Source organism: Thalia democratica, chromosome 2 (assembly GCF_965202585.1).
Source record: "Thalia democratica chromosome 2, ktThaDemo2.hap1.1, whole genome shotgun sequence".
In the NCBI taxonomy this organism is placed as follows: Eukaryota; Metazoa; Chordata; class Thaliacea; order Salpida; family Salpidae; genus Thalia; species Thalia democratica.
In genome coordinates, this window is record NC_139166.1 from 36,399,332 (window position 1) to 36,421,622 (window position 22,291).

At 27.8% G+C, this 22,291-nt stretch overlaps 1 protein-coding gene across 7 annotated transcripts in view; it reads right to left on the reverse strand.

Moving 5' to 3' along the window:
- Positions 1-22,291, reverse strand: part of LOC145850026 (DCC-interacting protein 13-alpha-like) — a 38,355-nt gene that overhangs the window by 672 nt on the left and 15,392 nt on the right. For 3 of the 7 annotated variants that reach the window (XM_082955167.1, XM_082955169.1, XM_082955164.1), the window contains exons 6-16: positions 21,082-21,205; positions 20,962-21,015; positions 20,625-20,717; positions 19,857-19,936; positions 19,263-19,433; positions 8,562-8,724; positions 6,225-6,393; positions 5,638-5,852; positions 5,344-5,427; positions 1,551-1,727; positions 1,143-1,334 (exon numbers count right to left, since the gene is read on the reverse strand). In XM_082955167.1, coding sequence (XP_082811293.1) covers positions 1,143-1,334; positions 1,551-1,727; positions 5,344-5,427; positions 5,638-5,852; positions 6,225-6,393; positions 8,562-8,724; positions 19,263-19,433; positions 19,857-19,936; positions 20,625-20,717; positions 20,962-21,015; positions 21,082-21,205 — 1,522 coding nt within the window. Of the gene's footprint in view, positions 1-419; positions 773-1,142; positions 1,335-1,550; positions 1,728-5,343; positions 5,428-5,637; positions 5,853-6,224; positions 6,394-8,561; positions 8,725-19,262; positions 19,434-19,856; positions 19,937-20,624; positions 20,718-20,961; positions 21,016-21,081; positions 21,206-22,291 lie in introns of those variants that run through there. The other 4 variants (XM_082955168.1, XM_082955170.1, XM_082955166.1 and 1 more) reach the window with 4 other exon arrangements.

Here is a 22,291-nt window from a genome sequence, read left to right on the forward strand (position 1 = left end):
TATACATAATTTATTAGGAAAATGCGATTTTAAGTGAAAAAGCCCTTCAAGTGGGCTCTGTAGAAAGTGTTTAAGTTTAAATAATCACCTTATTTTCTATATATATACAAATATATATTTATTACATAGAAAACAATAGGTTTATACGACCGTTTCGTATATGAGATATATAACCTCATATAGTCATCAGTAAAGCTAAATTTTATTTATAATGTTAAACATTGATTGTTTTAAGGACAAGGTTCTTTGCAGCAATCGCAGAGTTTATTTTTGTGGTGCTTTTATTGTTTATATTGTTTTTAATTTATATTTTATTATAAATTTTAATTAATATTTTATTGTTGTGTGTTATTATTTTGCTTCTAAAATCACTTGTACAACTGTATGATATTTTAATTGTGTTGCAGTTGAATATTTTATTATATGGATGGTTTTCATCAAATGATGTGGTAATTAGATTTAAAAATTGTTTGCCTATTTTAGAACTTACATTTAGACTTAAGGGTGGGTTGAAAAATATTATATCTCTTTTTCTTTGTCTTATATTTCTTTTTGATAAAGTGTTCTTATCGTTTTTGAGGTATCTTTGTAGTTGGCCGAAATTAATGCTTTTTGGTAGTTCAGTGCTTCCTCACGTATCCGGACATGTTAGGTAAGTATTTTTTTTATAAGGTCAGGTAATCCTTTGGCCGGATAAGAACAAAATAGTTTTATTAACAATCTACCCCATTAATATCATGTAATGCATATCATAAAACGAACACTTGGTTATCTGTTAGTTTAATTTATTTAACTTTCGTCAACAAACAAACAAATTAACTGAAATTTAAGAGAATATACTGACTTCAAACCAAATTAATACTAATTATGAGCAAGAAAAGTTTGAAACATGTAAATAAGTGTCTGTTTATTTTAAATAATTTTGAATTCCACTTTAAAAATTTAGGTAAGCTATTTAGACAACTACTTAAAAATTTTAATTAACTAAACATAAGTTTACAAGCTTGATGTATTTCTATCATTAATGTGTTTTGTTTACAAATACAGACATTATTAAGTAATTTAATTTATTTAAACTCAAAAGTAAAACTACACACAATAACAGTTCTTTAAATTTATTAAAATGATGGAAAAAAGCTAACCTTGCTTTGATGAATGGCTTTAGCAGTATCAAATGTGCAGCAAATTTCATTAGCTGATTCAAAATTTTCTAAAACATAACAAGTCATTTTTCCATCATTTGTAGATCTGACAATTATACCAAATAACCTTTGATTTTCAGCATGGGTTTGTACTTTGTGTATATCGCTAGTCATAAATACATTGAGCACCGACTGTGGTAAATGTAAATTTAACTTTAGTGAAAAGGTAATATGTTATAGAATTAAAAAGTACTCTGCTTTAATAAAATAAAACTTTACACCAATGATTACAATAAAAAGTAGAGTTTTGTTCTATCTATTTGGGTTCTGAAAGAACTATTTTTTTATCCTTGACAAGCCTTCAAGAATATTATTTTTGTACAGTATTTAAAGAGCTGTTGGACAAACTTTTGCAGTTGAATCGAGCAAACAGACATCCGACGATGATATTTGAAGTACAACATCTGTAGTTGTCATCACTTTGTGTATAGCTCGTCCCGCCATTACTTGCCATATAGTGTCATCAATCAGTTGATATCTCGATCTTCCGTCACCTCGATCATTTGCTATTAGTTCTCCATTCACCTATAAAAAAAAGAAACAAGTTACAATTATAAGAAGAAGTTTTAACTTATAAAAAATAGATAAAACTTATATAAAACTTAAAAGTCCTTAAATTACTAAGTTATTTAAAATTATTTTTGTTAAATAGTGCTTATTGATGTACGTGTAAGCATTACGCTAGCTCTCCGAGAGAAGAGTTTTTTTTTCGCGTGTAGCAAATTGCATAAAACCGAACGCCGCGAGAGGGGCGTATTCATTCATTGATTCATTAGGTCCACTTGTTTTGGTTTTCGTTTGTTAAGCTGACTTTTGTAGTCTTCTCAATTTCAAGCTAGTTTTTACGCTACAAGGTAGAGTTAATGATTGTGTTATGTTTAGCTAGATAGCTAGTTCGTTATATTGTGTTAGTTGCTACACCTTTTCTGCTTAGTTGTTTCGACAGCTGTTTCTTGAGCTTCTCGCCAAGAAACTAAAGCAAAAGTATATCCAGTCTTTGACTGTTGATCAGCTTTCGTTGTTCACCGAACTGTTTCTGTAGTGTTGTATTCAAGAGCCGCTAAGAAACGAAGGCAAGCGTATTTTCAATACAGCTTTTCGTTTTCGTTGTTCGGTTTTTCTAACAAGTTTTTAACGAAAGTCAAGTACTAATACATCTAGCAAAAAGTGCCGAGAAACAAACCATCGAGCTTAGACCTGCACGTGTGTGAGTGTTTCTTTTTTTGTATCGTTTTGTATTTTAATTGTATATAAAATTTTGAGTGCTAAATAGTTGTTTTATTAACGATAGAACGTAGTCCCGTAAATATTAGATTATTAATACTAGTATATTGTAACTTAACCCTTATAGGAAGGTGTTTTACGATTAGTTTAACTAAGCTACTTATTTACCTTTAGTCATAATTAATACTACATTTCAAATAATTAGTAAAGTTAGTAAGAACTAAATTAACAAACTACGTTTCACCTTACTTCAAGAATACATTTAAATCAGCTACGGTTTAGTTTACACCGTAACCGAGATCTTAACCTCGGTATATTACGGTTTATTACATTTAAAATCAACTACGGTTTAGATGACACCGTAACCGAGATCTTAACCTCGGTATATTACGGTTTATTGCATTTAAAATCAATAACGGTTTACTTGACACCGTAACCGATATTTTAACCTCGGTAAGCGATGAGTACTACCAGTAAGAAACCTAAAACCCTTTCAGCCACTAGCCTCACTAAGCTGGTTACGAAGCATGCTAAGCGCGCACATTCGGCTGATAAGGCAGCAAGCTCTAGTAGACGCACCTAACAAAGTAATCCGGAGCTCAATACAGCTCAATACAATGTGTTATCAGACCCCACTGTAACAGCGGAGGGTTGTATACTTTCAAATAACTAAAAAAAATCTTACAATTAATTAAATCATACTTATAAATACATGCTAATAAAATGAAAATAACAAAAAAATACAAATTATAACGTGTTAAGAAGAAAAAGAAACAGTATAATATTTTTTTTGCTTACATAAAATACATTTTCAAAAAAAAAAAAGCTTTAAATTTAAACTAATAAGTTCTTCAACAGAATTTGACAATGTAATTAAGAGGTTAATTAAATAACGAAGTTAGTTAAATAGCTATTATTCAATAAAGAAATTTGTAAGGAAATTTTGGATTTAGTTAAACCAGTAAAGTCTATTAATCCACATCTTTACGAACTGCCAAAAATTCATAGGAAAAATATTTCATCTAATACCTATTCTATTAATGGTTAACTCAGTACAACGCAAATTTGCACATTTTTGGAACTGTAGTCTTAAACCAGTGTCAAAGTACTATTCTTTTATATTAAAAAGATTCCTTCATATTTGTTGACAAAATTTAATATATGGAATCAGTAAATACATTTATTGAGTCGTTTGACGTCAATAGTCTTCTTACCTGTGTACCTTTATAAGAGCTTATTGAGATTTGTTTACATACATTGTATAAAATAAAAAAGTGTGCGAAAATAGGTAAACTAAAACAAAATATTGAAGCTCTCAACTTGTGGCGTTTAATTCAGGTTTAACTTTAAATTTATTTCCTACAAGAAAAAAATTGCTATGGATCTCCCTTGGTGCCAACATTTGCAAACATCTTTATAGTTTACATTAAATCCAGAATAATTTATACTTTTAACAGTATGTTAATTTACTTCAGAGATGTTAATGACTGTTTTGAGTCGGTCAAAAGCGAGTAAATTATTGATGAGTTTAAAAATATTTCAGATAGTGCTCATACCTTGATTTTTGAGCTGTACGGGTTAAAGGGGAAAATAATATATTTCTAGCGTCTGTGTCTATAAAGAAAAGTTTTCACAAATAGTTATTTTAATTTTCAATTTAGCTGTTGTTTAATGAGAAAAGTAAATTTGATTAAAACTTTAGATTTATCTGTAGTGACTTTAAAACTACAGTTTATATACAAACCTCTGGAACTTTATAAAAAAAAAGTATAACAAAACTAAAACCAATTGATATGCAGCGAATTCAAGAGTTATCTTTACAAAACAACTAATAACACTAGGTGGAAAAAAAACCCGATACCCTACTTTAAAAAGAGTATGGTAAATTACTAATTTAGCTGCTTTTGTAAAGCAAGCTATATCGAGTTGACAACAAGACATCTAAGAAATAGGATAAAAGAACATTTCTAAAAAAGCTAATATTTTTTATTTATTTAAGAGGTAAAGAAATTACACCTGTTTAAGTTTTCAATGTTTCAGAACGTTCGTTGCAGTAAATAACATTTGGCAAATAATCAAATACGTGGAAACAAATTTAGTTTTAACATATTTAAAATAATTTATTTTTACAGTTTATTATTAACAAAACAACGTTTCACTCCTATTTTGGCATATAGGAGATCATCAGTTGTTATAAACAAATCTTATTCAAATAGAATAAGAAATAGATTTTATTTGAATAAGATTTGTTTATAACAACTGCTGATCTCCTATATGCCAATATAGGAGTTAAACATTGTTTTGTTAATAATAAACTGTAAAAATAAGTATTAGATAAACATCTCCTTAAAGTTATTTTAATCGAGAACTTTGAATAGTTTGATTTAAAAAAAATTACAACATTATATTTACAATAACTAAAAATATTAATGAAGTTTTCGATGTAATTAAGTTGGGAGCTATGTATATTTTATTAAGGATATTTTTTATGTAAGGATTGTAATTATACTTCTTCTTAACTTCTTAATACTTTATATCGAATAAATATTGTTGTTTTAATTTTATTTATTTTAACTATAGATTAATAAATAGTTAGAACATTTAACTATTTTTTATTAGTTGCTAGTTACTAATTGCTTTTATTTATTTTATTACTCGTTTGAAAACTTATGATTACTTCGTTACTATAGAAGTTAGAAAATTTTAATCCATGTTAGTTATATATTCCACTGATGAGAACAGCTCGAAATTGAAATATATCTTGTTTATTGAACTAGTGTACTTTTTTATTTTACAATTATAGGTCAGAAGTGTTGACTGTATATTTTATAAAAACAATTATTAATAATAAATTTACTTTACAATATAAAATAATCAAAAAAACTCTTAAATATTAAAGAATAATTCTTATGCTAACTTCTTTGCAACCAAGAAAATGACATTGGTATTTTGAAGTAATACTTTCATCATTATTTTTTATACAATCATCATAGGTTTCACCCTGTTAAAACCATAATTTTAAGAAACAGCTTAAAAAAGCATTCTTAAAATATAATTTATATATATTTTTAAAGCAGTTTAATAAAGTTAGTTTAGATACAAAAAAATTGTAAACAAAATTGAATACTTACTTAAATAAATAAAAAAAACTAAGTAAAAAAAGTTTTAACTCATCTAAATACTTTAAATCTAAAATAATTTTAAGAATTACTTTATTAGTTGTCGGTAGTAAATCTCCAATTTTCGAAAGATTGAATATTATATTAGTCGATTCAGGACCAATAAAATTTTTAAGCTTCTCTACGCTTTTCTCTTGCTTTTGTTGTACTATTGTAGTACTCGGTGATACGAGATTACTAGCAGCCTGCTTTATTTTGTTTAACACCGAAGACGATGTACTTTGTAAAGATTCTGGCTTCGTTACTGCTTCAAAATTTGAATAATATTTTTTAAATGTTGCTCTAAATGTAGATAACTTTATGATTTGCGTAAAAATAAGTACCCATAGATTTTAATTTTCAATTTTATGCCATGATTAGTCATTTAATAATTGATTCTGTTGTTATGACCCTAAGAAGAGACGATAAAAACTTAGCTAGTTGTTTAAAAATCAAGTGCACGTTAAATAATTGTAGATATTAAAAGAGCCTATTTAAACTGAGATGAGAATTATAGTCTTTTTAAATAACATATTTTAGAACTGTAAACTACGCTCTGTGAATAAAACGCTACAGTTTTTATTAAATTTCCTTTGACACTGCGGCTGTATTTAAATGAATCAAGTATAAATGTAGTTACTTATGGTCTTAAAATTTGTAGTTGAAATGTTTTCTTCCGTAGCTAGTTTCAAATGTTCTTTTTGTAACATATTATATGCAGTTGATATATTTGTCAGCGTTGCAATCCATTCTTGTAGCTGATGTTTGCTTTCTGCTTGAAGTACCACTTGCTTGCTTCCAGACGTGACCTAAATTAAAAATAAAGTTTGCAGTTCAGCAAACAGTTTTAGTAGTAACAAAAACTAGTAATAAGTGTCAGGGTTCGTATGCAAAACTTTGCAGTTTTAGACTGATATTACTCGATTTAGACAGACATTTTCCCTAACCTTTGTTGTTCAACGCCCAGTTTAGTTTCTATCCAGATAATATGCCGGTAACCTATTTTTCGTTGTTGGTCAGTTTATTTATATCTTAAGAAATCTAAACTACTCGAATTCTTTTTGACTCTTTTTCATTTTTTACGGCTGTATTCACTATTTGAGAACTCTGAGATACATTCTAGCATCAACTTTGGATCAGCCAACGGCGTGTGTTTTAATACAACAGTTTTAATGACGTCATAATGCGACACTTTAGTTTTTTCCCCAGTTTCATCCATAACCCTTTTTTGTATCGCTTTGTAACGGGCTTTTGCTCGCTGTCTTAACTTGTTTAATTCTTTCATTTCAACGAGATTGTCTAATTTTTGTTTTCGGACAAGTACTACTTTCTTGTACTCATTGATTATTATGCTATAACTTGCTGATCTCTTTGTAAGTGAGTTACAGTGAAGGTTGAGTTTTTTTTTGTCGTGACGTCTGAGTTTGTTAAAACATCAACCACAGGTTGATTGAGGAAACAGTAAACTGTCTATTTGCATTTTTATATAGACAGTTCAAGTGAAGAAAATAACATTTAATTTTAATTCAATAACTTACATGGAAATGAAAACTATTAGCATGTTTGAAAATATTTGTCAGAAAAAATCACAGTTTTAGTTGTTTTGTATTAAGTGTTTCTAAGCTAAAAAATACGTCGCGCAACAGAGGTTTTTGCTTGGCTGGCTGGATCCCGCATTGCCTATATAGTCGTTTTTTCGAATTACACATAACAATTTAAAAACTTTAGATTGATCAAAAAATTAACTTTTGGTAAAATTACTCTTTTGTTTCATTAAAACTTTTACATACATGTTAAGTAATTTTGTTACTTTATATTTGAAAAATTTCAAGTATATATCTCGTGTAACTACGATGAAACATACATAAGTAAAACCTAACGTTATCTACCAGGGTTTCCCAAACTTTTTTTTCAAATGACCCCCTTTAAACTTTAAGAAAAATTAAAAAAGCTATGACCCCCTTCAACAAGATTTCTCAAAAAAAAAAAAGCGATAAAAAAACGCCTAAGACCTTTTTTTTTATTTGGTCCGTTTTGATAAACCCTGTTCTATACTAATATGGCACTTTTGCAAAATCTTGGTAAAATTTATGATAATTTTTTTTGTCGGGCTGTAACGAGCGTACTTCTTATCAAATTATTTTTTATTGACACAAGCCCCGAGATATGGCCTTGGAAAAGACATTCTGAAGATTTTTAGTAGCTTGAGTAAATAATTTTATCTGTAGACGTGTTCGTAATACCCTAAATGTTATGCGTTTTTTATAAAAAAAAGTTAGTTTATGCAAATTTTAATTTGTAATGCAAAAAAAAGAGACTATCATTGCTTATCCTTAACTGATATCTATGTTATAAATAATAATGAAATGTAAAGAAAAAAAAAAACTTTCAATTTCACCAATTTTGTCTAAAAAAGGTGTGGAAAATATACGGCCTGTGGGTATGATCCGGTTCGCGATTAAATTTTAAAAGATAAAAATGTTTCTAAATAAAAAAGAACAAATATACGGTGATTTTAATTGAATTAAAAGAAAACTTTGGTGCTAATTTTATAGTTATATACAACAATTTGGTACGCAGACAATTTAATAACTGGGTAAAGTATATTCTTACAAAAGTAAAACGGCCCGCGAATCCGGCTTGTTACATGCAAAAAACTAGCACATCCTGTTTATCAATTAGATAGTTATTGTTACAATAATTGTCAGATCAGGTAACTTTTTTTACACAGTTTGTGTAATTATTATTTTCTAATTAAAGTATTTGTTAATACCAAAAAAAAAAATCTTTTATATTAACCGGATCCGGATCTTAGCCAAAAGGCCGAATTCGGTAGATCACCAATAAAAACACTTGTAGTTTCAAGGTAAGTTTATAACATTAATAATTATAAAGCATTAAAATAATTGTATATTTAATTTCCAAATATCCAATAATACCCTATGTTTTATTGACAACACTATAACAATAAAATTACTTGGAAAAGATGTCTTCTATCATCTTGTTCAAACACATTTACTTGACTACTTTCAAGATCAACTAACAACTGTCCACCTAAATCCGCTTTTGATTGTTTCATGAGATTGCTACCTTGGGTGAAAAAGTAATTACGATTCCATTGTGTTAGAATTGTTCCCCTTCTGATAAAGAATAAATATTGTTTTATTTAAGATTGTAAAACTAATATCATAACGAAACTTGGTTAAAAACTTGACCATTATACAAAAAGAAAATATTTCTAAAACTGTAAAAAGTGAGAAAAAATAGTTTTACCAAAGCTTAAATTGTAAAAATATACTTTTTAATCCAGGTAATTTAGCTGAAGAAAACTGTTAAACTATTATTTTTTGTTGGTAAAAAAAAGAAACTGTTATTTTAAAGTTTTAACCTTTGCAACGACACTTATGCACCATATAAAAAATAAAACTTTCAAGATACGGATGTCAATGTAAAACCAAATAACCGCCATTATGTTTACAATCAGATCCCAAAAATCATCAACATAATATTGACAGCTTTATTTAATGTTGAAACTTCTTTTGATAGAGCAAAATAACTTTATGTAAGGATATCAAAAGAACAGAGTTAAAGTTCAATGCTGGTAAAAAAAATAATAACAAAAAGAAAACCTCCTATACATTACGCCACCATATTGTTTATTGGCAACAGAAGATTTAGCCTAACGTACACGTAACATAAATTGTAAAGTGTTAAAATAATTGTACTCGTGCATGCCAAGCATGACAAGTCAGATAATATCGAAAACCGGAAAATTTTAAAGGATAAATTATAAAAATAGAAATTGTGCAACTGAAAAAAAATTGTAAAATAAATTTACAGTCAAAGGTAATTGCTTGCTAAGAAACGTCATCTATAGAGTGAAAGTGATGACAGCGGAGAACATTAAGTAATCTGTTGATCATCGGTTTATAGTTTTTAAATAGACACACGAGGAATATTTTTTAAAACATTAATGAATAGAAACTTAAAACCACTCTTTCGAAACATGATTGGGATTCTAATGATAATGAAGACTTTAATATTACCTTGGAATTTTTAGCATAGACAAAAAAAAAAAAGAAGCATAAAACAAGGCTGTACTCTTTGAAACATGAAAAATAGGAGATTGCGAAATTGAATCTAAGTCTAACGTTAGATAAAAGAAAATATATTTACGGTTTTTGTAAACGTTTTTCTAAATATCAATTAAATTTATTTTAAAAAATTTAGGACATCCTAGTATATCTTAAATAATTGTGCTTTTAATAAATTTGAATATTAATCTATTGACCTAATATTGCACACAACCTTTAAGTTTATAGTGTTTTTTTTTATAGTCGCAATATGCGAATTATGTACGGCAAATTTATAGAATATAATTAAGGCACACAACCAAAAAATTTTAAATCAAAACTCAGGAATTAGAAGTCAATGTGGCTGCGCTGGTAGCTGTAAATATAATTTGAAAGGGGGAAACTGCCGTTCAGAGAACATCATCTACAGGCGTTGAGACAAGGTTCTATGTCGGCTTGTGCTCGACTCAGTTTAGATTCAGGTATGCCAATCATAAAAAAATCTTTTAAAGGTGGCATATAAGAAAATGACACTGAGCTTTCAAAGTATGTTTGTGGCTTAAAGCGCAGCTGCATTGACTTTGAAATATCCCGGAAAGTTATTAAAAGAGCACAGCCTATAGCTGACGGCAATAGCCCAATATGTAGGCTGTGTCTCAAAGAAGCAACAGCCGTTGTATATGCACTGAAAGACAAGAGATGCCTAAATAAAAGAAGCGAGTTTGTATCGTCTTGTAGAGATACAAAAAAATCGCTTTTAAGATTTACTAAGTTTTATCTTAATTTTATTTTTATCTCTTTCAATTATTTGTCCAAATATACAGTTACTCACTAAAGTTTTATGTTTTTTGCCAGTTTATTGTCGATTGGTAGACTAATTTTTGCACAAGCCGTTTTGCATGATTTTTGTTAGTTTTAAAAATACGTCATAATCTATTTATGCTTAATTTTTTAATTTTCATTTGTGTGTTTTGTTTTGTGCTTTATTTTGAACTTGTTTTGAAGTTGATGAGTGCATAGGCACGAAACTCGAGTTCTTTAAGTTTTACTTCTTGAAATAAACCATTTAATTAAAAAAGCCCTTAAAGGGCTCCATGTGAAAGATTTAATTTATTAAGTTAATCAATTAATTTTTATATATATGTGTATATATATATCATAGATTTGATTTGATTATCAAGTTAAATAACTTAATTCTATCATTGCTCCTATTCATAGTTGAGCACAGTAAACTTTTATAAATTCTAATTTGATCAAAAAAGATGTCAAACTTTACGAAGTTTGAAATTAACTATTCGACAAAAAATATCCCAAATGCAAGTGAATCAGAATACAAGGAAGCCCTCATATAAAAAACGCAACATCTTGTTAGGCGTATGAGGTGGAAGGCGAAGTTTTTCGAAGAAGAATATGTGTCAATAGAAGATCTTGACAACTACGGATTCAAAAACCACACGTACACCAAAGCCGATAGAACATCTGCAGGTTTTTGAAGAAGATCTAATCAGAATTGTGCAAAACGTGGAATTCAGAAGAACAAGATGCCAATTCCAAACGGAACTATTAAAAGTTGCGCGGGACATAGGTAAGTGTTAAAATTTGATTGTGCTTTCAGACAATACTGCAAACTTTTATGAAATTTCAGTGAGTGAATATAGAAAATTATTAATTAATAACATTACTAAAGACTATAAAAAATGTAATAAAACAACTTTAAATGAAATAAACTTAGAAGCTAAAAATTTTACAAAAAAAATTAAAAATACACGACAGAATAAAAAAACTAACAATAAAAATTGCATATATAACGGTTAAAGACCACAAAGAGAATTTTTCAACACACCCTAAATGTAGAGTGATTAACCCCACTAAGTCTGATGTAGGACGTATATGTAAGGTCAAAATCGACCACATTAACAAAGCTGTGCGTCTGAAATCCAAACTTATGCAGTGGACCAACACAGACCAAGTCTTAAGTTGGTTCATTGGATTGGAAGAACAGAAGTACAGCTTTTTTAAGTTCGATGTGGTCAATTATTATCCTTCTATTAGCGAAGAGTTGGTGATTAAATCACTGAACTTTGCTAATAATTACATTAGCGTACCTGCTGAGGACTAAAGCCTGATAAAAAATGCCTGCAAATCAGTACTCTGCGAACAAAGAGCTCTGTTGCGTAAAAAGGAAGTAAATACCACCTACTCACTTTTTGACGTAGCGCAGGGATCTTACATGGGCGCAGAGCTATGCGAACTTGTTGGACTTTTCTTGTTAGACGGGTTAAAAGATATCTTTGATTTGAATAGAGGTGGGTTATACAGAGACAATGGTTTAGCTGTATTGCCCAACTCTTCTGGCTATAAAGTTGAGAAGCTAAAAAAACAAACTCATGCCTTCTTCAGATCTATTGGGTTAAGAGTCACTGTTGAATCGCCACTAGTGATAAAACAAATTCCTAACATAATAAATCAACGCAAAAACAAACAATCTAGTAAAGAAGAAAATTTTCTAAAGATAAAAGATGAATATGAAACAATAATGAAAAAATGCGGATACGATAATAAACTTAAGTTTGAAAATCCTGAGCAACAACCTATAAGTAATTTAAAACAAAAAAGAAAAAGAAATGTAATCTGGTACAACCGTCTTTTTAGCAATTCAGTAAAAACTAATATTGGAAGTAGATTTATAAGTCTAGTCAAAAAACACTTCAATAAACAAAATCCGCTAACAAAAATTTTCAACAAACATAATATGAGAATAAGTTATTCGTGTGCGGCAAATTTAGAGAATATCATTAAGGCACACAACCAAAAAATTTTAAATCAATACTCAGGAATTAGAAGTCAATGTGGCTGCGCTGGTAGCTGTAAATATAATTTGAAAGGGGGAAACTGCCGTTCAGAGAACATTGTTTACAAGTTAACTTTGGCGTTGAGACGATGTTCTATGTCAGCTTGTGCTCGACTCAGTTTAGATTCAGGTATGCCAATCATAAAAAATCTTTTAAAGGCGGCATATATGAAAATGACACTGAGCTTTCGAAGTATGTTTGTGGCTTTTAGCGCAGCGGCATTGACTTTGAAATATCCTGGGAAGTTATAAAAAGAGCGCAGCCTATAGCTGACGGCAATAGCCCAATAGCAAAGTGCCTCAAAGAATCAACAGCCGTTGTATATGCACTGAAAGACAAGAGATGCCTAAATAAAAGAAGCGAGTTTGTATCGTCTTGTAGACATACAAAAGAATCGCTTTTAAAGTTTCAGAAGTTTTAGTTTCATCTTAAAATAATTTAAATTTCAATTTTTTTATCCTTATTTTATCTTTTTCTCTTTCAATTATTTGTCGTAATATATAGTTACTCACTGAAGTTTTATGAATTTTTGCCAGTGTATTGTCGATTGGTAAATTAATTTTTCACAAGCCGTTTTGCATGATTTTTGATAGTTTTAAAATTACGTCTTAATCTACTTATGCTAAATTTTTTAACTTTCATTTGTGTGTTTTGTGCTTTATTTTGAACTTGTTTTGAAGCTGATGAGTGCATAAGCACGAAACTCGAGTCCTTTAAGTTTTACATCTTGAAATAAACCTTTTTAGTAATAAAGCCCTTAAGGTGGGCTCAGTGTGAAAGATTTGATTTATCAAGTTAATTATCTTAATTCTAACTATATACATACATATATATACACCTCTGACCTATTTAACGTTAGCAGGGATCCTACAATGGAGCCGAAGTGTGCGACATTACTTTTCATGCTAAGCGAAATAAAAAAACTAATATATTCAATGAAGAAGAATTCGGAATATATAGAGACGATGGCCTTGCGGTCATTCAATCTAAATCGCCGAGAACCACAGAAAATACCACAAAAAACTTACACAAAATTTTTAACAAATGGGGATTTAAAATACCAGTGGATGCAGGCCTAATCAAAACAGATTTTTTAGATATCGAACTAAACTTACCCAACAAAACATACATCCCATTCAGACAACCAAATTCGGACATCCTTTACGTAAACAACAAATCAAACCACCCTAATCAAATATTAAAACAATTACCTATAACTATTAACGAACGACTAAACAATTTATCAAGTAACGAAGAATCATTTAACCGTATAAAACATAGTTATCAATCAGCACTAAAATCCGCCAACTACAAATTCAACCTAACGTACCAAAAAGCAAATGAAAAAACAACTAAAAAGCAAAGAAAAAGAAAAATTATTTATTTCAACCCACTTTTTCCCTAACTGTAGCAACTAGAATAGGCAAAGAATTCTTAAACCTGGTAAATAAACACTTTGACACAAACCACCAATATCACAAAATCTTTGACAGGAACACACTCAAAATTTCTTATAGCTGTATGAAAAATTTTAAAACAAAAATTCTTAAACACAATAACAAAATATTAAACAACCTAAACTTCAAACAACAAGAAAAAACCTGCAACTGCAGGAAAGAAAAATGTCCGTTAAACAATAATTGCCTATCAAAAAATATAATCTACCAAGCAACTATAAAAACAGATGATATAACAAAATTTTTAGAGGTTCCACTAGTACAACATTTAAAAACAGATATAGCAACCATAAAGCAAGCTTTACCAACAAATTAAAAAGACACAATACCGAACTATCGAACTATATTTGGGAATTAAAAGACGCAAAAAAAAGACTATAATTTAAAATGGGAAATACTCTGCAGAACCAAAACAAAACCGAAAAACAATAAAACTTGCCATTTATGTTGCTTGGAAAAGTACGAGATTGAAAAAATTAAAATAGATTTATCATTAAATAAAAGAAAAGAAAGGCAGCAACCCTCCCTACATAATCAAAACATGTATTTTAAAAGAATTAAAACCACTAAATAATAACAAAAAAATAACAACAAAATGAATCCAAAAACAAGAAAAAACAAAGCAAAAATAAGTTAACTTGTACATAAGTTGTTTTTAAAATAGGCTAACTAAAATTATTCAGTTTTAGTTGAAACGTCACAATGTGTTTTTTTGTGTGATTCTATGAAAATCTTACTTTGTTCTTTATTTTGTTCTGAGGAGATGCAAAAAGCATCGAAACTAAGTAAACGATTTGAAAATAAGTTGTTTTTTATAATATAAATATATATGCATATATATATATATTAATAAAACACAACGTTTTACAAATACAATTGTTTCACTATTCTGTTGAACAGAACAGATCTTCAGTTTGTTTATTGTGATAATATTTTAAAACATAAGTCAAAGTGTACATGAAATTAAGCAAAAACTTTAAGGATTATTACGTCACTAAGTAAATCATTAAAAAATATAAGACACACTAAGATTGCATATATATTCAAAACTGTTTTAAATAAAAGCTTGGAAAATGTTTACAATTACTAAAAAGTTCATTTCGTTTATTTAAAGCTAGATTTGAGTTTAATTTTGAGATCTCGTGTTTTTCCATATTGCAGAGAGTGCAGAAATGTTTTAAATTGTGTTTGTTCGTGCTAAAAATTCCCAGTTAATGCTAAAATCTTTATTTCTATCCTTAAAATCCCAGATATATTTCGAAAGCGTAGTTTTTAGTCTGTATTTACTGTTGTTAAAAGTACATTTATGATGTGTGTACCTATAAGATATGTACCTTATAGATAAAATAAGGTTATTATTTAAACTTGAACACCTTCTACTGAGCCCACTTGAAGGGCTTTTAAATAATCTATTAGAAAAATAAGATTTTAAAAATACTGGTACATATGTTTCATAAGACTAGACGCCTTAATCACCAGCCAGTTAAGTTTAAAATAAAAAGCACTTTTTAAAAGTAGATGCAAAAGTTATACAAAAAAACAAAAAACAGTATGAAATGTTAGATGGTAGATTGATTTTTGTACTGAATTTTTGTAACGCAGAATATTACGTCATAGTGTTTTTTGTTTTTTTGTATAACTTTTGCATCTATGTTTAGCAAAGTGCTTTTTATTTTAAGTTTAACTGGCTGATGATTAAGGCGTCTAGTCTTATGAAAGATATGAACCAGTATTTTTTTAAATAAATTATATATATATTTATATATAAAATAAGGTTATTATTTAAACTTGAACACCTTCTACTGATATATAATATATCATATTTATCTAATTATACAAAAACTATAATTTATACAGCTGTTTCATACATGAAATATAAAATTTCATCTACTCCTCAGTAAGCTACAGTTTATTACAATAGTAAACAGAAATTAGGATTAAAATTTTTTTTATAATAATTGTGACGTAGTAAATTTCTGTTTACAATTAAAATAAACTGTAGCTTACTGAGTAGTACATGAAATTTAATACTTCATGTATGAAACAGCTGTATAAATTATAGTTTTTATATAATTAGATAAATATTTAGCTCAAATTTAATTTGTCGAGCACTATCGACCAGAACTTTTATAAAACCTTTAATATAATATATCATATATAATAACTATATATTCATTATATATAAATATACTTTATATCATATATAGATAAAATTGGTATAAAAATAGTTTAAAATAATTAAAAATGAGCACAATTTTTACTGATAGCTAGTATTTTTTTTATTTTAATTGATCTAACTAGATTAGAAGTCATTAATGGTATTTAGTTGTTTAAAAAACCGAATTGTCACACACAAACTGCTAAGGATAATTTTAAGGCTATTTAAAGTTTGGAAAACTTAGACAAAGTAAAACTTTTTGAAAACCTTATGCTGACTCATGTTTGTTTGAATTTTTTTTTAAATTCAGACTAGTTTGATATTTTTTCTGAATCTTAGGCTTTTTTTTAAACTAACTATTGGTTAAGTTAAAATTGATGTTCTATTTATTTAGGCTTTATTAATTTGTTATTTAGTTTTTGGACAAAATAAATATTTTTTTAAATTTAAATTACCTTAAAGAATTATAAACTGATTTTTTGGTCATTAAGGCTTGCTTTTTTACTTGAAAGAGTGACAAATTCTAAATTAAATTACTATGTTTAGTTGAAACTTAAAATATAGTAGTTATTTGTAACAAAATTCATAATAAGTCTTAGAATATAACTAATTTAATCATACTTTAATTTTCAGTTTTTATTTTGTTGAACATAAAGAAGTGACAATCAGTTACAACCCTGAACTTCGTGAAGTGCAAAAAGTCTGTGTATGAAAGGAACAATGTTAGGATCAATTATACGGAGGGAGAGCAATAAAATATCCATAACTTTTAATTTAGCTGTTTTTAATTCGTATTTTTGTTGTCGTTTTTCTGTTTGTTCAACATCATTTGTAAATACAGATAATACTCACAAAGTAGAAGACATAGAGTTAGTTTAAATATGTAGTTTATATTTAATAAAATATTTAAAGAAGACTGAACTGGAAATTTTGTAGTGACTGCGGAGATGTGTTTAATTAATAAGTATGTAAGACAAAGTCATATAAATTAAATATTATTGAGAAAATAAAGTAAACCAAATAGAAAAGGTCAACTAAAAAGAGGATGAAATAATAAATTTCAGCTTCAGTTGTTGAAAAGTTAGCATGTAAATTTAAACTGAGTTATGACTTTTAAGGAGAAATGCACTAACAAAAGTGTTTATGTAGTCCCACCACTAGCGGCGCTTATCAAAATTAGATCTAGGGGTGCACCGATTTTATTTTTTACAGCTTGGTGTTCACATAATTTGATTAGCTTTACGACCACTGGTCTAGACCAGGGTTTCACAAAGTGGCCAAGTGAGCCCCTTGGGATCCATGATAGAAACTTAGGGGGTCATGAGGAGCAAAGGGGCCATAAGCTGTAAAAGGGCCACAGAAGGGCCTTGCGGTCATAATTTAAAACTTACGCCAAATATTTTTGAGTTGATGATGATGAAGGTCTTAGTAGGTGTTTGTAATGGTAGTTTTGAAACTTACACCGGATATTCAGGACTTGATGATGAAGAACAAAAAAAATAGGTCTCAGGTGTTTTTTGAGTAATCTTGTTGGAGGGGGCCATAGCTTTTTTAATTTCTGTTTAGGGGTTCTTTTGAAGAAAAGTTTGGGAAACCCTGGTCTAGACTCTAAAGCGAAGTGAGGTTTTAGCATAAACCTGCCCTGAACAAAATAAAAAATTATGTCATATTATTAATAGGTTTTAAACTAATGTTAAATTCAAAAGTAGAACCAGACTAATTGTTTAACGTTAGTATGGGATCTTTTAATAAAGCATAAATATGCAATTTAATAGGGTATTATTACTAAATTAATATTTTTACAGATAATGAATTTGAAATATATAGAGATAACAGGCTAAGGATAATAAGAAGCAAATAATCCAGATCGGACGAATATACTGCTAAATACCTAATCGCATTATTTAAACAACACGGCTTTAAAATTACAATAGAATCTAGATTATTCCAAAACGATTTTTTAGATGTAACATAACATTCATTACTTTTATAGAGGGATTTAAGGTGGTTTAGGGCGTAAAGGCCTATAAGGTAACAGATCTCAGCGTCAAAAATTGATCCCATTGGTACATCAAATAATGTGTTGCCGTCTTTTTTAATCCATGTTTTGTTGTTAAATGTTAGAATTGTTTTACATGTGTATTTGATTAAAATTATATCTTCAACTTCTACATTAGTGTATGCTCTTGCAAAGCTTATGGCTTTCATCAAGTGCTCTTCTTTTATACTGGGGTAAAAACTAACTATGTCAAAATTAACAAAGCATTTAGTATTTTTATTTTTGATATTATTAAACCATGATATAACATCGTGAGAATTCTTCCATTGTATTAGAGAAGACTTGTATCTTATTTCATTTACTGTTTTTTCTAAAATGGTTTTACTAATTCTACCGAGTTCGTTTTTTTCCGGGGTTGAGGATTCTGTATTCGATATTAAAAGAAAAGTTTTTCTTGTGATCTTTTATAGTAATGAATGCATCTGCAGCTGAAAATTTAGGTATTTTTTGTTTTTGTATTTTCTCTCACATATAATTTTTTCAGATTCTAGGTTTATTTTGTTGGTTAAGTCTTCATTAGAAATTTTGTATGTTTTGGTTAAGTTGTCGGTTATTAGTTTGTTATAAAGGCTTGTCTGATATAAATTTCTTGTTTTGTCGGCGAAAAGTATTACTTTGCTTTTGATTATTAATTTGTTTAGGTCTTGTTTTAGCTTTTTCTGAAAATTTGACTTATACGAGGTGAATTTGATGTTTTTAATGACATCGAATAGATCATTTTCAAACGCTTTTAGATCATCACACGATGGTGCTGATCTGTTGATCTGATTTATTGTTGTTAATAGACTATTTTTGTTGAAAATTGTACTTAGGTTAAACAATAATAAAACTTTGAAACTATATTTTGATGAAGTATATATCTTCGTATACCTTAAAAACATAAGATTTTCATATAAATATTTAGTAACTTATTTTTTTTTTGTTTACATTATAAGATAAAAGTTAGACAAATACTTAAATATACTTTTAAAAAAAACTAAACAGTTAGATTTATGCAAACTTTAAGTTTAAGGCAATGTTGTATAGAAATCAAAGCTTTATAAACACTATATTTATTTAAAAAATAAGGTAAAACTCACGATCGTTGAAATAAGTATCCGCTTATTTGATTTTTGTTTTTGTTTGCAGGAATTTCAGGGAAATTAAGCGATGTTGGAGGGTCTGGTATGTAAGCTCTAGTTGAGGCAGCATCTAAACTATCAATGCATTTTAATGATTCTTTCCTCATTATTTTATCATTTTCTTTTATCCTTAATTTTTTTTTTATTTGAGGTATTCTAAAAGTCTTTTTTTTTAATTTCCTATACATTTTTTATTTTTTATTTTCGAAGTAAAACAGTTTAAATATTTAAGTTTGAAATATTTTACACTTTTTAACTTGATTATTTTTTAATAAAAACTTTCGATTGTGACTATATTTATTTTTATTATTGTATTTATTTTACATTTTACGCAGATTTGCACTTAGGTAACTTAGCAATTTAGGTAAAACAAAATTTAATTTAATTGACTTAAGTTTTCAATTAGGTAGGGTCCATTTTCCAGTTAGTAACATAAGAAGAAACTACCTAAGGAAGATAGTTTCTTCATTTAGAAATTGTCTAAACAAAATGTAAATATAAAGCTGTAAAATATACATGCATATGAAAATTTATTATGATTTTAAAAGTTACTTATTCAAATAAAGGCTGAAATCTTGAACAGTTTGCAACCAGCCTTTTCTGTGGTCTTCACTTAGTACTGTGCAGCTTACCTATAAGAAAATTAGCAAAATAAAAAAATAATAAACGCTAAAAAAGTACTGGGATCTAATTTTTTGGGTACTGGGATCTAATGTTTAATTTCACCTAATAAATCAATATAAACCTTTGATACGTTAAATTTTTTCTTTCAATACAAGTTAAAATCTTTTGAATGAAACAATATTACTTGAAAAATAAGTAAAAGAAAGTTAAAAAAAAAAAGTAAACAAAAAAAATTAGTGTAAACAATTTGAAAACTAACGTCGAGTAGTTAAACTAAAACAAAGTAAGCTGCTTAAATCACGGTTGCCAAAGAATTTTTGAAATTTTTTCTAGGTTTTCTAAATTTATTCCCGGTTTTAGAAAGTAAAAGTTTTCAAGTACATTTTTAGTACAAAATTTAAATTCAAGTAAAAATTGTCTAAATTTATTAAAAATGTTTAAAAGATACTATAATGCTACTTTAAATGTATTTTATTGTAAATTAAATTCTAAACAATACAAAACAAGTAATTATATGATAGATTTTTTGTATCTAATTTAATATACTTTGTTGTTCTATATGTAAACTAAAAAAAAAAAACTTTTTTAGTGATTTTTGTTCAAAATTCCAGTTTCTTTTGCAACCTTGATAAATTATTAAACTTAGTTCACAAAAAATATAATTAAATAATTGATAAAGTTGAGATGTTTTGAAACCTGAGATTTTATTAGAGATATGACTGGTTTTAGAATTCCAATATCTTTCTTATTTTGTAATGAGTTGAGACAGGAACAGTACATCATCGATGTCTATAAACATTAACTCGAAGTATGTTTTTAGTAATTAGATTAATAAAAAAAAAGTTTAGTTTACTAAAATCAGCAAAATATTTTTTTTTGTTCACTTTGAAAAATGCATTAATGGAAGTAACCATAACAATTCTGATTTTTAAGATGAACATATTAAAACAGTATTAAAATTAAGCAGTAAATAAATAAATGCTAAGTATAGAATTATGCATGTTTGAAGAACAAAATAATAAACTAAACTAACGTTATGAAAAGTTTTTCTAGTAGCATAAAGCTGGTCTGATGCTTCTTTCCAATTCTGTTTAAAAACAAATATATAGGTAATAAATAATACTTAATATATATTTCAAAGTTATCTTTTAACTTTTTCATTTATCTTTTTTTTAGAGATTCTAGCGTGTCTAGCAGCAGCATCTTCATGTAGATTGTCACTGGAATGAAAGTTTGCCTTCAATCTATAAAACTCTTCAAAATCCTCGTCTCCAAATCTGTTAAACAAAAATATTTGAATATTTTAAAAAGAATTTGGCGTGATTAACTTATGAAAGTATGGTTAAAATAAAGAATTTAAAGGCATAGGGGGTCCGACATTTTTTTTATACTAAAAACAAAATTGGATCTTATAAAAAAGCTCGAAGTACGAACTACAAGCCAGTTTTTATAGAATTAAAATTTTTTTTTTACTTATGAAATATAGTAATTTTTATAAAAAATTTCCGATACAAAAATATGGACCACAAACTTTTTGGGGTCAGTTTTCTCAGAAATTTTAAAAATCACTAAAAATTTATCTTCTCCTTCATTTTTTGAGCTAGAGACCTCAAACTTTTAGGAAACGTTCCTTTTATAGTTTAAAAGACTTTGAATGTTAGAATTTTAAAAATTGTAAAAAAAAAAAATCTGAGATAAAAATAACAATAAAAAAAGGTGTTTTTTTTTTCTATAAAATTTTAATTTTTCAAAAATAAAAAAAAATACTGCATTTAATCTGTTTTAAATTTAACAATACACTTTCTGTGAAAATTTGATGAAGATTGAGGAGATAGAATTTTAGTGAAATGGTCTTTTTTTGCATTTTTAGTTTGCGCCTTTAATTAGGAACCTATTGAGGTCACCAACTTTGATCGCTCATATCTCAAAAATTACTTTGAATTTTTTCAAGCGGTTAAAAATTTCTGATAGCTCAGATAAAACATTAAAAAATTACATCAACTTGTAAAAATCAAGGTGTACCCCCTATGCCCTTAATACATAATTAAAGTATCAGGGTTCGTAGTAAAGTTAAAAAAATTTAAACAGAAATTTCTTTATATAGACTGACATTTTCCCTAAACTTTATTGGTAAGCACCCAGTTTAGCTCATAACCAGATAAAACGACGTAGCTTATTAGATAAGTTGTAACTACGTAGCCTACTGATAATTAAATTTTTTAATATTTTTTCTAATTTTAATTTAAAAATTTTAAAATTCTAATTTTAGAAATTAATTATTAGCCCTTAAAAATTATCAAAAATAAACAGTTTTGCAACTTAAAATGTTATGTAACTGCTAAAAATATGTTTAACATTTTATT